This window comes from Columba livia, chromosome 4, assembly GCF_036013475.1.
Source record: "Columba livia isolate bColLiv1 breed racing homer chromosome 4, bColLiv1.pat.W.v2, whole genome shotgun sequence".
NCBI lineage: Eukaryota > Metazoa > Chordata > Aves > Columbiformes > Columbidae > Columba > Columba livia.
Genome location: NC_088605.1, coordinates 8,267,335 through 8,283,564, shown reverse-complemented (window position 1 = coordinate 8,283,564; position 16,230 = coordinate 8,267,335). Strand labels below are relative to the sequence as shown.

The following is a 16,230-nucleotide window of genomic DNA, read 5'->3' as shown; positions in this document are numbered from 1 at the left end:
ACTTATTTGTAACTTCACAGGATTGTGTGTAAACGATCACTTAAGAGAACAAGTGGTAGTTGTAGTATGTCTTTCTTGTAGAATTGAGCGCTGGATTCACTAGAAGCTGATCAGAAATGGCTGTAAGGATGGGGCTGCTGTCTGCATTAAAGAACATCACTGTCATTCTCTGTAGCATGGATAGTCTGTGTGTGTAGGGTCCCACTTTTTCCATGTCCCCCTTGAAAAATGCTCTCAGTGCTTTGCAGCTGTTGAAAGTGTAGTGGTTCTGTTTCTACCTGATAGACAAGGCTTTTAAAGTGGCTAAAGTGCAGGTAATTAAATAATTTGGACATCTGATGAGGAGCTTGTTAAAGATGCATTTGGCTAAAAACTATTTGCAAAAACTATATAATCAATCTCATAATTGCCATAGGGATTGTCCTTGAGGTTCTGTTCCTTCTAAGCATCCAAGATCTTTACCGGTGTGAACAGTCTTCTAAACATCCCTATTACGATGATAAAGTCATTCTTATTGCCCTTTTCCATGTGGTTCAAGATATATTAGCTTTACAACTTTTTGGCATGGAATTCTGTTCCAAAAATATATTTTTCTTAGCTATTATCTGACAGTTGAATAGGCTGGTATTGTCTCTCACTTGGAGAAAACTGGAGAGGGAGGAATTGGCTGAATAACCTTATCTTTAAGTTTCTAATTTGTTTTTTTTCTCCTTCAGAGATGGCTGGAATGTAATTATTATTGTTACCTAAGTGTGCTCTTGTGTTCCATATGATACCTTAGTAGCTGTTTAGAGTAAACGATTGAGACTAGTTTTTTAGATATGTGTGGTATATAACTGGCAACTACAGTTCTGAAAAGCAAACTAGAAAAAGTGATTGCTGCTCCTGCTGTCAAGTTGCAGACTTCAGGTGGTTTGAAAGGGGCTAATTAACTAAGAATCTGATGGACATTCAGACTTGGAGTCCTGTTATTTACTTAAAGTAGCCTTCTTTAAAAACAAGTTATAAATGCATCTACAGATGCAAATATAAAGGAAAAATCAAATGACTTGTCTCGTATGCAGACATTGATTAAAAAAGATGGTGATAAATCTAATTGCTGCCCTATTCTTACATGTGTTCCATTATTTCCTACCTCAAAAACAAAACCACCAAGGGAATATTGCCATAATTTAGCATTTGTGTCTTGCATGTGGGGCTCAGGGATATAAAGTTGTCACCAGTGCTCTGTGTTGATACACAGCAAGAAAGAAAAGCTTTGTAGCCCAAGCATGTTTGTTTAAAAATTGGCTTTGTATCTGGGAAGGAAGTGTATGTACAATGCGATCGGCTTTGGCTATACACAAAAAACAATGTTAGCATAAATTGTATTGCTCTCTTCTTAGAGAAATCTTCCTTTCCATCCTGAGGTGGCGATGGGGGAATAAATAATGGCCCTTGGGCTCTGACGGAGCCTTAAGCAATTTATTTATAACTCCTCTGTAGGAGGCTGGGTAGCAAGGTCCATTATTTATTTGAGAAATCTAGACCCTTTGTAGTAACGTTTTCTAGGTAAAATTAGCTATGAAAATAGAAGAGATGCTGCATTCAAACTTGTCTTACTGTGCAGATGCTGCTGCTGAAGCTTAATCATAAATTCTGAAGCCCTTTATGCACAAATGTAGTTTTAAGTACGGCTTTTGCATTGTTTCTGAGTAGTGAACCATCCCCACTAAACTCTTGGTTTCAAAAGCTGTCAGTCTGCAAAAGATTTTTCTAATGGCTTTTGTACTTTTAAGAAATAAGAAAATATTACCCTACATTGATTCTTAAGAAAATGTAAAATACTAGCAAATCCTCATTTGGGCAATGTTCATTCTGGGGCCCCTTGAGAGTTTGTATATTTAATTTAGATAAAGCTATTCCTGTCTCTTAGTTTAAGGTGAAGGGTGTGTTGCTTTTCACCCTTAAAATTGAAAATAGACACCCAGCTGTCACCCTGTAACTTCCTCTCCACTGAAATGAGAATTTTATCACAACTTTTCCATTAAGGGTGAATTATCACCTTTCATTTTGTGGTTTATTCACATGGGGTGATGTTGCAACTCTTGAAACAGTTTGATACTCAGCAGTATATCAGAAAACATTACAAATAGATGCCAGAGGTTTTGTTTAGAAAGATCAACTGTTCAGGAATTTCTTCTGCATACCCAGCAAAACCTCATATTTTTAAAGACGTGGTTAAATGCACATATAGGGAAACCGAAAGCTGCATGCAGTTTCCTTGGTGTATGCTCTTTCGCACAGTTAAAACTTACTTTTTTCTGATTAATTTCAGTACTCGTCTGAGAAGCTGAACAAAAGTGGCAGCTTGTTCCCTTTCGAAATCAACGGTAAGTTCTTCAGAACCCTCAGCTGTGTTTTACTGAGGTAATTGGTGTAGCAAGCAGCCTTTCTTTTGTAAATAAGGTGAGGGGGATGGAGCATGCTGCTGTAGAGCCTGCTGGTTTAAGCTGGTCTTTGAACAATACTGGGAATAGCTGGTTGTTAGTTTTGTACTTGTGATCTGCTTTGCATAGTAAAAGCCCTTGTAACACTTGTTTTTTGGTTCGGTATCTGCTATAGTGCACGGAAGCAGAGCAATGCTGGTTTGCAACCAGCAGAAAGCTCTCACATCTTCACACACCTCCTTACATCTTTGTCACACAGATTATCCAACTTGATGCGAACCACTAATTGAGGTCCAGTGCGCTCATACAAGTGTTATTTGCTTTGGCAAATAAGAGTAAATCATATCAAGAAAAAAAAATGAAAATGCTAGTTATTCGTATGTAAACTTTATACTGCTTTGTTAAAGGGTGGACTCAAAATTTTGCATGTTCTGCTGTGTCTTGAAGTGTGGAAGATTTCTATTTGCGCAATGGGATTCCTCCTAAAAAACGTGCATCTTGGTTTGTGTGAGGTTTCAGAGGGAAATGGTGTTTTATCTTCAATACCATTACTATGTAAACAGTTAAAACACATGTGCAACTCTTGTTGCCTTTTTACTTCTTTTACAACAAACTTTAAATCAACCTCCCAGCCTGGGAGAAAGCTTCCTAAAGATTTGTTTAAAAATCAAGCCAGTCCAAGCTAGGAAATTGTCCTACAGTAAATGCTAGAAGTTTCAAACATTATCTGGATCCTATTGTGTTTGCTGTTTTACTTGCATTGAATTATGGATGGTTCCTGCCTTGAAGAGCTTACATGCTTAAGGCAAAGCACAGTATGTGGTTGTAGCCATCTGAAAGAATGGAGGAGGAAGGACAGAGGAATTCTAATAAAACATGTTGTTTGAATAGGCCAGCTGTCTGCACAGCTAAATGATTTTGAGACAATGGGGTGTTCTTTAAATAAGATCCAAAAACAGGATAATCCATGACATACTTTGGGCATGGAACATGTACAACTATTTGAGTTTGCAATTTTTAAGGCTACTCAGCAAATCTTTTATCTGTTGATTACTCTAAAACTTAGTTGAGACAGCCAGCTATAAGAATATACAAGTATTCAATGTTTAGGCTATATCTAGGTTCTTAAAATAGGCATAGGGGAAAAACTTGGTATTTTAAACATTCTTTCTTTAAAGCTAGGATAAGTGGAACTTACTCAGCTAATTGGTTTAAATTAGCAAATTTTCTAACCAAGCATGAAGCACTGTTAACTGGCCAACAGTTTTGCTGCTTTTCAATTTGCAAATCCAAAGTCTGCTGTAGTTCTTACACTTCATTGTATAATGTGGAGGAACAGCTGTAAAATGTGCAGAATGTTCTCAAAGAAATGCTTTACAAAAGAGTGAGAGGCTTCGCTGGCAGACAGCTTTTAACCCAGCATTGCCACTTCAGATGAGAAGTTGGGCTCTATGGGCTATATCTGTATTCACAGTAAAACTTGCAGGAGGTTCTTAAAGGATACTCGCTTCATCTTATGCATTGAATTAAGAATTTTTTTCCCTATGAGCTAAAAAGGAAACAAAAGGCAAAAAAGGAAACTGCAGTCTGATTTAACTTTGTACTGTTCCTAATTTAAACTAAGGCTTCTCACACCACAAAATGTGAACGCCCATCTCTTTGAAACTTTTCTATAATAAGGTGTTCCTAATGGAAAAGCATAACAGTCAAATGAAGGACAGCAGTCTGTGAAGAGATTATCCTGCTTTATTATTTAAAAAAATAAATAACTTCAGTGTTCTTTGAGTTCTCATGTTACTTGTTAATCCATCTTGGTTATACCTTTGGTTGTTCACTGTTACAGGTTTTAATTGTGGTATTTGCTATGTACTAGGAAGCAGGTAAGGATGCTATTCCTGTTGCTCGCTAAGAAACACAGTGCTGTAATCTTTCAGTATGCAGAAGAATTAATAAGGTACATACATACAGGAGTTCCTGGATTGGTTCCTGAAATGCTTTACACTTCATGTTTTTGGAATTTTCTACCTTTTTCAAAATGAATGTTACGTAGTGTGAAATTTTGACTAAGAGATGGGTATTTGTGGCTCGTGCTTCTAAGCTGGAGTTTGATCCATGACTTTACATTAAACGAGGTTTAAAACAAATTGTCTCCTTTGCATCTTTCACCTTTATCTTTCTTTCATTTTCAGAAGACAGTCCTTGGAAAGCTTTAAATGGGGGTTGCCCGATTCCGACTGACACAAGGAATTCAGCTTACCCTTTCCCAGTGTGCCCATTCAGCACCGGCACTGCCAGCAATGGCAGCCTGCAGTGGCAGCAGGAATCGTGCAGTACGTCTATGGTGTCAGGATGGATAAGTGAATTAAACCTTAATGAAAACTCGGGTCAGCCCTTGGCGCCGCCAACAAAACGCCACTGTAGGTCCCTCTCGGAGCCTGATGAGCTGGCTCGCTGTCGGTCACCATGGAAGCCTGGAAACTCAAAGGTTTGGACTCCTGTGTCAAAGAGACGGTGTAATAGCGGTGGTAGCGCTACCTTGCAACGCTGCAACAGCCATGGAAGTGCAACCTTACAGAGAAGCACAAGTATCAGCCTGCCACAAAACATACTGTCGCTAAATAACGTCTTCAGCGTCACCAGCTTCAACACGTCGCCGGTTCCCAGACCTTCCTCTGCCAGCAGCGGCTTTGTGGACAGCAGCGAGGGCAGCACGGGCTCCAGCACCCGCTGGAATTCCGGAGGCCCTTGTGACTTTAACCCAAGGCGCCGCCTCTCTCTCTCCCAGGAGCACATCACCGAGACGGGGAATCTCTTGCCTTCAGCCAACAGCACTCCCACCTCCACACCCGAGCTCAGCCGGCGGCAGGGCTTGTTGAGATGCCGCTCGCAGCCTTGCGTTCTGAACGAAAAGAAAAGCCGGCTAAAGCGCAGACGGGAGGAGGATGTACGATGGAACAGACCATCGTTAGACTTTTTTAAAATGACACGGGTGAGATTTTACTTTCCTCGATGTGTGAGGGGAACTATTGCAGAAAGGCTATTTCTAGATAAACCGCACTAATTTGTAGTTGTTAATTCGCTTCTGTTCTCATACTGATATGTATTGCCTTCAGCAGTACAGTAGGATGCTTATTCTTGCCAGTGCTTTACCCTGTAGCTACTTATTTACTCTTTGCTCCCAAAGCCCAGTTTTTGAAGTCCAGGCTACTTGCTATAGAGTACAAAGAGCTATGGAAAGATGCTTGGAGCAGAAGCCAAAGAAAAATGGCTTGTTTTAAAAATGCAAGGAAGCCATGGGGAAGAGGGGTAGACAGGGTAGCAAAAAAAGTTATACTGCTGTTACTTTAGAACAGCATATGATGATTTCTAAGTCATCTTGGTGGAAATCTGTTTGGTTCAGTGTCCCTTTACTGTTTGGGTAATTCCATAAAGCTAAATAAGAACATCAAACCCCCCTACATAAATGAATTGACTAAAGAAGCTGCTAATGAGCAGCCAGAAATAGAAGTAGTGTTCCAATATGGTAACTGCAGATGCTCCAGCTCAATGGAGAGGTGTCTTACTAGTTTTTCAGAATTGGGCTTCCCTCACATGATAGTAAATGTGCTGATTTAAAAAACTAGTAGCACTGAATTCATGCCTGCACTTTGTAATACAAAAGCATATACACAGCTCATTTTTCAAAGCTTCTGTGTTCACAGAGGCAACGGCTACAGTTTAAAACTGAAGAGACTCCTTTAGTTTCTCTAGATGTAAAACTGAGTCTTATGTTATGGTCAGAGAACACTTTATGCTTATGAGAACATACCCCTGCTGCCTTCAGGAGACAGCAGGTGTGGGAGGTTTGTGTGAGTAGTTTAACGGGAAGGAGACAGTTTGCAGAAGTAGCAATGAAAACATAAGGAAAAGGAAGCTCTGCACCAGTGTCTCTGCATTTGTTGCACTGTGCAAAAGAAAGCCTGAATAGAATGGGGCTCTGGCTAAAATGACCAGTCTCTGGTACGCTGGCATTCGTAGGCTTTACACAGGAACGTGTGGGCAAAAATACTAGTGTGATACTGAAACTGAACTATCTACTGGTGGATACTCACTGAGTCAGCTGGTTCGTGTCTACTTTGCTTGGCTAAAAGTCTGACATCTGTCCTGTTATACCTTCGTAAGACAACGTAAAGGACTTTGTTCTTTAAAAACACAGCTTTTTTGATGAAGCTTTGAGGTAGCTGATAGGACAGCAAGCCATACAGAATTATTTGCTTGCTTATTGACAAGGTGGTAACGAGTTCTGTTCTAGATATGACTGGGCAGTGTTCTGAGTTTGGTTAAGATGCAAGTTTACTAGTTAGCTAATCAGATCTTTCCAGTTTTCTCTGTGTTAATCACTGCTGAGTTCAGTTTGCTAATCTACTCCAGAAACATTAGTAGATTTGCCTTTCAACCGTCTGTGCAGTCTAATGCAGGTTTCTTTATTTAAACAGAATGTAAAATTTAAAACCTGCTGGTTTCTTGGCTAGACTTGCTGCTTGAGTTCTTCAAGCTCTAGAGCTCAGATGCAGTATTTCAGACTGGTTAGAATTATTTCCATTGATCAGATGTCATACCTTCTAAATAATCCATGTAATGGTGTGTATGGAGCAGACCTGATGTAGCCCATGTCTATAGAAGTATTTTTAGCTGTTTAGACTTGCTGCTGAATTGAAGAGGACATGAAGCTGATACTCAGCCAGTCTTGATCACTTTTTCCTGTAAGACCTATTTTCAAGTTGTTTTTGTGGTAAGCTGAGTAGTTTATGTAACCAAGTTCATTCTATGGTGTCAAGGCCTGATGTGTTTTGTTTTAATTCAGCTATTTCAGTAGAATGTTCCTATAGAGATACTACTGTGTAGTCAAAGGCACAAAGTATAGTTTGGAAATGCCTCAGCTTTCGAACATGTTAAACTTTAATGAAAACAAGCATTTAAAAACTATGCAAGTTCAGAAAACATTTGAAGTAAAAAAGGAATTAAGTTTTCAAGAAATGTTGGGGATTTTTAGAATGGCAGCTTGCTTGCCCATTACTGTATTAGAAGTCTTATATTTCTTCATAGCCCACCTTCTCCCATGACAAACGTATATGCTTTGAAACTTATATTGTGGTTCTTAAACATTTCTCACCAAACTTAAACAAAATAACAGCTGTGCAAAATATCATAAGCTAATACTACAGAAGACTTGTTTTGAAGTGTCACACAAAATGTGGATGTGTCCTGTATCTGCACGTAGCTCATGAAGATCAGGACTACGGTAAGGGGAATTTCAGTAAGGCCTCTCTCATATATATTGATGGCTCCTTATTGTTTCCAAAAATACTTTCTCTGTAATTTCAAATTCACTTCTACGTCAATTAATGAAAGACCTATGTTGAAAACAAGTGCTTTTAAGGATTTTTTTCTTTTAAGCTTTATTGCAGATGTTTTGATTTCCTCAAATCTTCCTAAAAAGCTGAATTATCAAATAGTTGCTCAAAATCAGGTCAGTAATTAATTAGTATTGTTTAGGGAGAACTGAAGTCCTGTGAGGGGAGAGTTCTTGCTTTATGGAACAGTGGAATATTGGAGCCCCAGCTGTGTGAGAAGGAGAGTTTGGGGTCCATAGCCATTTGTGCTCTGCAGTCCCCAGAGGTTGGCACTGGAACACCCACCAACATTGCTCGAGGCTTCTCAGCTAGGAGCGCTCTCAAATCAATATTTATCAGAACTAAAAGACTTATTTACTTTAACCTGAAGCAAGTGCTGTTCTGTGTGGATAAAGTTCTGGAATAGCTGAGAGCTTGGGTGAAGCTTTAGCAGGGAATAAAGGGGTGAAAGGTGGTTTGGGGTTGGGTGTTTTCTTTAATGAACTGTCTTTACCTAGTGAGTTCTGGAAAATGTATTGTGTTGATGCTGCTTCAGTCCCTCCCAATTTCTAAATATAAATGCTAAACATTCAAAAGTCTAATTCTGAAAACGAAGCTCTCATTGTCATTGCTTCTTAAGCTTAAATAGAGCTCATAGGTGAGTAAATTCAGATTGCTATTCTATCCTTATAATCTATTTTTAGTTTCTGTACTTGTTCGTGGTTTGTTCCTTCCACTCTTGCCTCTTTAATATTCTAATTTGTGCCTTTATTGAAAAGAAGGAAGGAAATCAGCTGTTTCTTTCTCTATATTTCATTTTTATTTTCTTCCACACACCTTCACACTTCACTGTACCCTCCCTCTGTTTGAGGTTGTATGTCCTTTTGGAAAAGAATACGCCATTTCTTCAATTTGCATGGGAAACACTATATTATATTCATTAAAATGAGTAATTAATGTAGAAATAGATGGAAATGTTCAGGCAGATTGCTGCGCACCAGTGTTCTGCTCTCACATAGTGCTAAATTCTGGGAGGATCTTTTTTTGGACTTGAAGCTGAAAATACATACTTGTGAAACTTCAGACATTCTAGAACATGAAGACAGCTGTAAAAACAAGGGGAAAAAAACTGTAGGAAATTATAACAAAATACGATAGCTGTTTTCAGCCCCTAGGGACTCAAAATGACTTTCTCTGTTCAGTTATGTGCACAAGAAGAGCTGTATGGGTTGTAGAACAGCAGAATGCTGGATGATCAGATGATCCTTGTGATCCCTTCCAGCCTAGGATTCTGGGATTCTCTGCCTACTTAGTATTTGTTCACAGTCACCTGAATAAGAAGCTGGAGAGTCAGTCCTCCTCCTCTGCAGGGATCTGGTCACTGTGGTATTTCAGGATGACTTTGCATGGCAAAGAGCCTCTCTGGACTTAGGCTCTTCTACAGGTGGTAAGCCTTATCACAGAGGCTGCCACAGAAGAAGTAAAGGTGGCATTTAGAATGGTAACTGCAGCAGGAGGATCGAAATATTTCTTTATTGAAACAAGGAGGAAACTGCTGAGCTTTTTTAAATGTTCTGCTTCATGAATTACATCAGACGATCCTGAGGTGTGACAAGTAAAGAACAGCCAAGAGATTGCACATGTTATTTGGTGTGTAAGCAAGTCTTATTGTGACAGTAAGATTTTATTCTGTTTCAGATCAAACAACACGCTGTAGCTTGAAGTCTTTCTGGTGTTGAACATTCCTGTGCTACTCCTCCCCCAATGCTGTGGTGTGGAGTTGGTATCATGCTTAAAAAGAAACCAAACCACCACACTTTAACACGTTTTCTGAAGTGGCATTTGGTCTGTTCAGATAGTTAAAACAAAATAGGTGGCTTTATCCAAGTAAGGAGTAGTTTCAACTATTCAGTACTATGGCATCTTGTGCATTGACATGAGACTAGATAAGACAACACAATGAAAAGTTCTAAGGGTCTCTGAACAGTGAAGGAACTTGGGGACTGAAGTTGTGATTTCCTAGCACAGGGCGCTTCTGCCACCTTAGAAATGCTTTGAAGTCGTCTGGGTTTTACACTAGTGGGTTTTCTGGGTACTGAGGGAGATCCTAAGTGCCACAGCAGGTCAGGCCAAGCTCTGTGTGTCCTGGCATCCTGCCTCATGGAACAGCTGCTTTGAGCCGCCCAGGAACAAGGAATGTGCAACATGATATTTCCTGCATTGTGAAGGCCTGGTGTCTGCCCCTGTGCATCTCGGGGACTTCACACTGTGCATCAGTGGTTCCAGCTCTGAGAACTACCCAAAGATCTGTATTCTGTTGATAATCTGTTTTTTAAGCCTTTACTTTGGACTTCTGTAATGCACACCAGTTTAGTTTCTGTAAACTCCAAGGAAGAAATCAAATCAAGCATTCAGGTGTTTGGACAAAGTGATGATAAACAGAGTTTAAGGTCTTGAATGAGCTTGGTAACACTTGGGTAACTTTGATCCTGAAAGTAAACTGAGCTTAAATTCTCTCTGCTTTATTAGTGACTTAATGCTTCAGGTCACAGTGACATTGTGGCTTTGTGGATCTCCATGGCAAGGAGGGCTTCTCTCAGAGGATGGCATCTGAGTCCTAAAGGCTCGTCCAGAACAGCATGACTAGTATCACTTAGGTATGAGGATAAGCAGAGAGTCTAGTCATTTTTTTTTCACAGCAGTTTAAAAATGCACACAAAGTAGGGATGAATGGTGGGGGTGGATATGTTTCCCTGAAGGGTGTGATGAGGAGGCAGTATTTTATGAAGGGCAAAACGTGTCAGGAGTGCTGTGACTAAGCTTAGATCAGATGACTGCTGCTTCTGTAGAGGCTTTTAGTAACTCCTGATGTGTTTTGTGGAGTCTCTGCACCCAGTTACTTGAGTTTTACTTTGTAGGGGCTGGTTTGCAGAAGCCAATGTGAACAGATACAAGGGTGAGATGTGATGCTGATTAGTTTATGGTGTTTAGATACTTGAATAAGCTGTGGTTGCTATCTGAGAACTACTAGACATTCATTTTGTTTTGTTGCTTATTGAAGTCACTGTAATAGTCAGTATGCAGACAGGTAAATGAATTGGCCATACTGCAGCCTCACTAAGTTTAAGCAAAATAAGCTCTGAAGCATTCTCCTTGATTCTTTGAATTCTTATTGTCTAGAAAATTTCCAGGTATGTCCTTTTAGATATAGTTACAGTAGATTTGTTCACTTTGATTATGCTACAACAAAGTAGATTAATGTTCCCAAGCTGCGCAAGCAGCGTCACTGCTATAGCTAGAGCCCAAGTGTGGACATACAGAAGACAGTATCATACGCATGAGAAGGTAGTAAAGTAGCTGCTCACTTGCATTAGGTTTTTTCCCAGGCTGCTGTTTTAGGATGTGCAAGATGAAGAAGTGATATCAAGAGTCCCTTACAATGCTATTATAGCAGGGTAACCTGCGAGTAAAGCCTGGACTGGCTAAAGTAGGTTAAGTACTGGCTCATGAAGTTCATTCAGTTTGTGTTCTCTAAATAGTAAGCATGTTACTTTAAATAGCTTGAGATGCTTATGTTAAGCTCTTCTCTTTTAGCCTCTTGTCAAAATGGGAAAAAAAACTCAGGTTATTTGGGGTAGATGTATTTTCTGCTTGTGGATACAGCAAAGGCTGTTCTCTGCCTGGCATGCTACATTTGTAGAGTGTGATTTGGGCAAGATGTTTAATACAATTGCAAGTCTTAATCACTTATGCTCTTGTGGTACTCTTGCAAGATGTAATACAGCATCTCTTGGTCAGAACATAGGTCTGATTTTTTCATTCCTACCTGTGGATGACACTTTGCAATTCAGTGATGCATTGTTGGGCACTGCTGCTTCTCAGATAAGATAGGTGGCAGATGTCTTTGCACTGTATGGGGGTACCTTTGGCTTCAGGACAGCCTTGACGCACTTGGCTTTTGGAATATGGTTTGTGGAAAACAATATAGGTGAGCTCTGTGTAGTGATGGACTGGACTAGGGTTGATTTGGATCAATAAAATGGTAGTAAATGTAACTATGTAACCTAGTTAATTTACTAGTAGTTTCCCATTGTATAGCATTAAGAACCAAAATGAACAGCTGTGACTGAAGTAATTAAACCAGGGACAGAATTTTGCTTCTTGTTCGAGAAATTAATACCTGTTCCTATGGGAGTCTTTAACTTCACGTTTGAAAAATGGAGCTAATCCTGGCCTAACTTTGCATTGAAAAACAGTTCTGGGGCCTTTTTACTTTTTCTTCCCATCATAGTAATTCCTGTAAGTGATCATAAACCAAAAAAGCAGAAGATAAGATGACTTGTATTGCAAAAGATATGAAGTAATTTAAGCTCAGTGGTCAGTGTTCAGAGGAATGGAGCTGGGTATTAAAATATCCAGCAAAGTAAATCAGTGGTTTAAATTCACTTTGTGTAGTTCTAGGTATAAACTTATAGCTGAAAAGAAATACTCAGCAATGGACCTCAAGGAGAACTTTTCTACTGTTTGCCTGTACCATGTACCCCTATATGCAAGAGGCCAAAGACTTCAGCATTTGCAAAGTGTGTTTTTTCTTTAAGGACAGCCTTATGACAGGAAGGGCAAACGTCTGAATGGAAGTGGATATACAATGAGAGATGTAAGGTTTTCTAAATTCCAGCAGAGTGAAAATAAACAACTGCTACACCTGCAGGATTTTGAATAGTGAAATGAAAGTCAACTTTGACCTGCTGGAGGTCAGTCAAGCGACTTTATTCATTGCAAATTAGTTTAGAAGCTAGAGAATTGCTAAGAACGGGAGGAACTTCTCCTTGGGGAAGAACAGGGATGTGGAAGGTTGGAAGAGTTTTCTCAAGTGTCTGCTCTCCTGTGGCAATTATTAGAGCAAGGGACTTTTTGAGGAAAATTCAGTGACATGGGTGAAACAGCACAGATACTCTTGAGCTCTTTGCACCTGTCTCGGGATAACAGATGTCTGGTAAACTTCCAAGTATTTTGACTTGGATTGTAGGTTAAATTGACTTATTTGAAGTTGAGCAATATGCATCTACTGTGCAGTGTGATTATGCCTCCCATATCCTCAAATTAAATAAAAAATAATGTACAGCAGTTTGAGATGGGGTTTGTGTGGCTGACTATTTATATTTGACTTGCCATCAATCTGTAAAAAAACAATTGTGGAAATTATGGGTGAGGGAAGATGTTTTAAATCATCCTCTCTAATTCTCTGTTGATACATGGTTATTTCCCACAATATATATAGTTTTATGTTATTAGGTTCACTGTACCCTTTTAAATCCCTTCAGAGATGTGGTTTCCTTAGCAGATAAAGAGCCTTTTGTGGAAAGGAAAGGCAGTAACGTTTAAGTTATAAAACTCATTCAGACTCACTTAAGATAGTGACTTGGCTTTTGGGATCTCTTTCTTACTGTCATGATAATAGATAATATTCTATGGAAATAAAACTTTAATCTTCTTGGTCTTCTGGTCAATCAAAATAGCTGAGCTCTCTTAATCTCTGTTTAAAAGCAACTTCTGCAGCATTGGGAGAAGGAACAGCAGATATTAACTCTGTGTCTAGAGACTGGGAGTAGATGTCCAGTTATTCCTTTCTGCTTTGTGGAAATATTAGGAATGATTGTGCTTTTAGCTTGAAATATTTTTTCATAGGAGTTAGAGGTGTTACATATAAAGCGGTGGTTTTTGCTGTAAGAAATAATAGTCAAGGGCTTGTGGCTTCTTGGAGAACTTTCTGAGGACTTGAGTAGGACCAGCCACAGCATTCAGCTAGTTCTCCATTTCCAGTCTTACATTTAGATTATTCCTTTCTACTTGTTGTTATGTCTCTTAATAATGTAAAGTTCTTCAAAGTACTCCAGCAAAATAGGTTAATCAAAATGAATAGCTTGTAGAAAGTGATGAACCTTTTCAGTCATCTCAAGTTCTATTTACTCTTCTTTGTGAAGTGTTATACAGATGCTGCTTCCTATGTTGAAGTTCTTATGTAAAAAATCATAAATCAATTCTTGTTTTCAAAACTTAAAAAGGCAAAAAACCCCTAAATTCATTAACCTGTATTGCATCAGAACAAAAAGCCTGTATTCCTGTGATAAACAAACAACCAGCCCAAACCAAACAAACACCCCCCCCGCATCATAGAACTTTATTCTATGCTGCTATAATGAATGGGGGGAAGGTTTAGGGGTAGGTGTGTTGTTCAAATGGTGTTTTCCTTCTCAAACAGATTCCCCCAGTGGAATGAGTCAATGCTGATTTCTGACTTAGAAAAAGCAAACTGTTCCTCTGCAAACTCGATGCATCCCGCTTGGGGTGTGACATGTTGGGTCTGTTGAACTAGGAATTTGTTCCCATATTTGAATTGATGTAGCCTAAATGTATCTGTACTTGTTAGCGTTCTTCTAAACTTCTTCATCACGTGAAGCATCTAGGGCTCGTCTCTTGCTGTGTCCATTGTGTGAGCAGGAACTTGCTTAACTAAGCATAGTATTTTCAGGGAGGTATTAAACTATAGAGCTTATATTTTTTTGTATATAAACATATATACATTTGTCACATAAGTAGTTCTCTAAGACAACTTTTTAACCTTGTTAGAAATCTGTTTGTTTTTTTCTTTATGTTACTCTCTGACAATTAGTTATGAGCTTGGATTTTGCCATTTCAGATATAGTTATATGGCTTTTTCATCCTTCTCAACCTAAATAGATGAACTGCGCATCTGTTGTGTGACAGTAATGTAGCAAGTCTGAATTTTTCTATTTCAGGAGTGACATTGTTGACATCAGTTAAAAGGCTTATCTGTAATTACATAGTTTTTTATTAACACTGTGGTGCTTGAAAACTGATGTTTGTTTTCTGTAAGCAAGGTTACCCCTGTCCCTTTCAAGATGGTTTTTAATATGAAGTGCTTGAAAATCCTGGTATCTGCTTATTATGTTTATTAACTAACAAAACAATGTAACAACGCCAAGATTTAAGTTCTTCTGATAAGTTTAGATGCTCTACCAGGCAAAATAAGAGTTTCTCTTGTGCAAAGAGCTCAGATTTTCACCACAACGTGTGTAGAAGCATTGCCTAGAGACAACATTGTGCCATGACTAACTAAAGGGCGGGTTGGCGAGCAAATGTTGGGAACCTCTACTGTTGATGAGGAAGTTCAGGGCCTTAAATATGTTTTTTAGTTCTCTAGTGTGCTGTGATGAGTTAATGCGGAAGCAAGGAAAGAATCTAGGTTCCTAAAATGAAGAGAGATACTAGATTATACCATTCTTTCAGGGGAGGTAAACATTGTGTAAACCTTTCCAAAATGTGGCTATAAGAAAGGCAGGTCAGGCTATAACTTGACAATGAATCTCATAAGGATTAAGAAGCCAGATGGTGCTATGTGGTGTGTAGATACTGGGCTGACCTGTCTGAGCTTTTCATATAAAACTTGTAGGCTTTACCCAAGTATGACCTATAAGTAATGTGGAGCTAAGCTCAAAATGGGGAAGTCCACTGTCCTGTGGACTTAACTTTCCTTTTGAACAGTCTATTTGAAGCTTTGTGCTTGCAATACGTGTAGTTGGTTGTGTAAGCTCTGAGGGTTTCCTGGCAGAACAAAGCTCATGTAAGAGTGCAGTTATTACAAAAGCAAGACGTAGGAGACTTTATTTAGTGGCAGAGTGGGTTGATGAGTTTGGACCCACTTTGCTTCATGAGTCTCACAAATGGAACTGGGAAGGATGCCTATTTTTTGAGGTTTTCAGCATTTCTATTTTTCTTAGAAAATTTTCACACAGTAAAACATCTCTTATAGTAATTAACGTCTGTTAGATCAATTTATTGAACTTTACAGTTGAGGTACCTATACAGTGCATGCTTAAATACAAAATGAGATGTTGAAACTGTACTTCTTGTTAACGTCCTCCAAATTCTTTTTGAATCTGGGATATAATTGGGAGTGATACCCCCCTGCCCTGTTTAACAAAGAGCTTTTTGAGAGCTTGAATTTGTGTTTTCCCCAAAGATCACAGAAGAAAAACTTAAACCATGTTCAACTGTGTTTTTTCCTTGTTCTGAATTACAGGTCCTCCTTCATCACTTGCTTTAGTTTTTCTTTTCTTTATGTGTTTTGGTATGTAGATGGAGATGTGCTAACTTCACATCCGCTCTTGTATAATTTTAAGTTTGGATTCTCCGAACACTTGAATTCTTATGTTGGTTTAATGATGTTTTTAGGCAAATACCAGCGTGCAAGGCATTGGTGATAATGTATTATCTTCTCTAAAGCTGTGCTTTCTTATCATCCTGTAGCATGTTAGAGTTGTCTAGTCACTTAGTTTGTCTTGAAATTGTGGTTTTTTTGTTATGGAAAACCTTTTAGTATTTGTTTTCCATCTTCCTCACTCCCC

The 16,230-nt window shown here is 38.9% G+C and overlaps 1 protein-coding gene across 4 annotated transcripts in view; it reads left to right on the top strand.

Annotated features, from left to right (window-relative positions):
• The window catches only part of FAM53A (family with sequence similarity 53 member A), a 70,374-nt gene that overhangs the window by 26,713 nt on the left and 27,431 nt on the right, over positions 1-16,230 (top strand). For 2 of the 4 annotated variants that reach the window (XM_065060338.1, XM_065060340.1), the window contains 2 exons: positions 2,318-2,372; positions 4,622-5,418. In XM_065060338.1, coding sequence (XP_064916410.1) covers positions 2,318-2,372; positions 4,622-5,418 — 852 coding nt within the window. Of the gene's footprint in view, positions 1-2,317; positions 2,373-4,618; positions 5,419-16,230 lie in introns of all 4 variants that reach the window. The other 2 variants (XM_065060336.1, XM_065060337.1) reach the window with 1 other exon arrangement.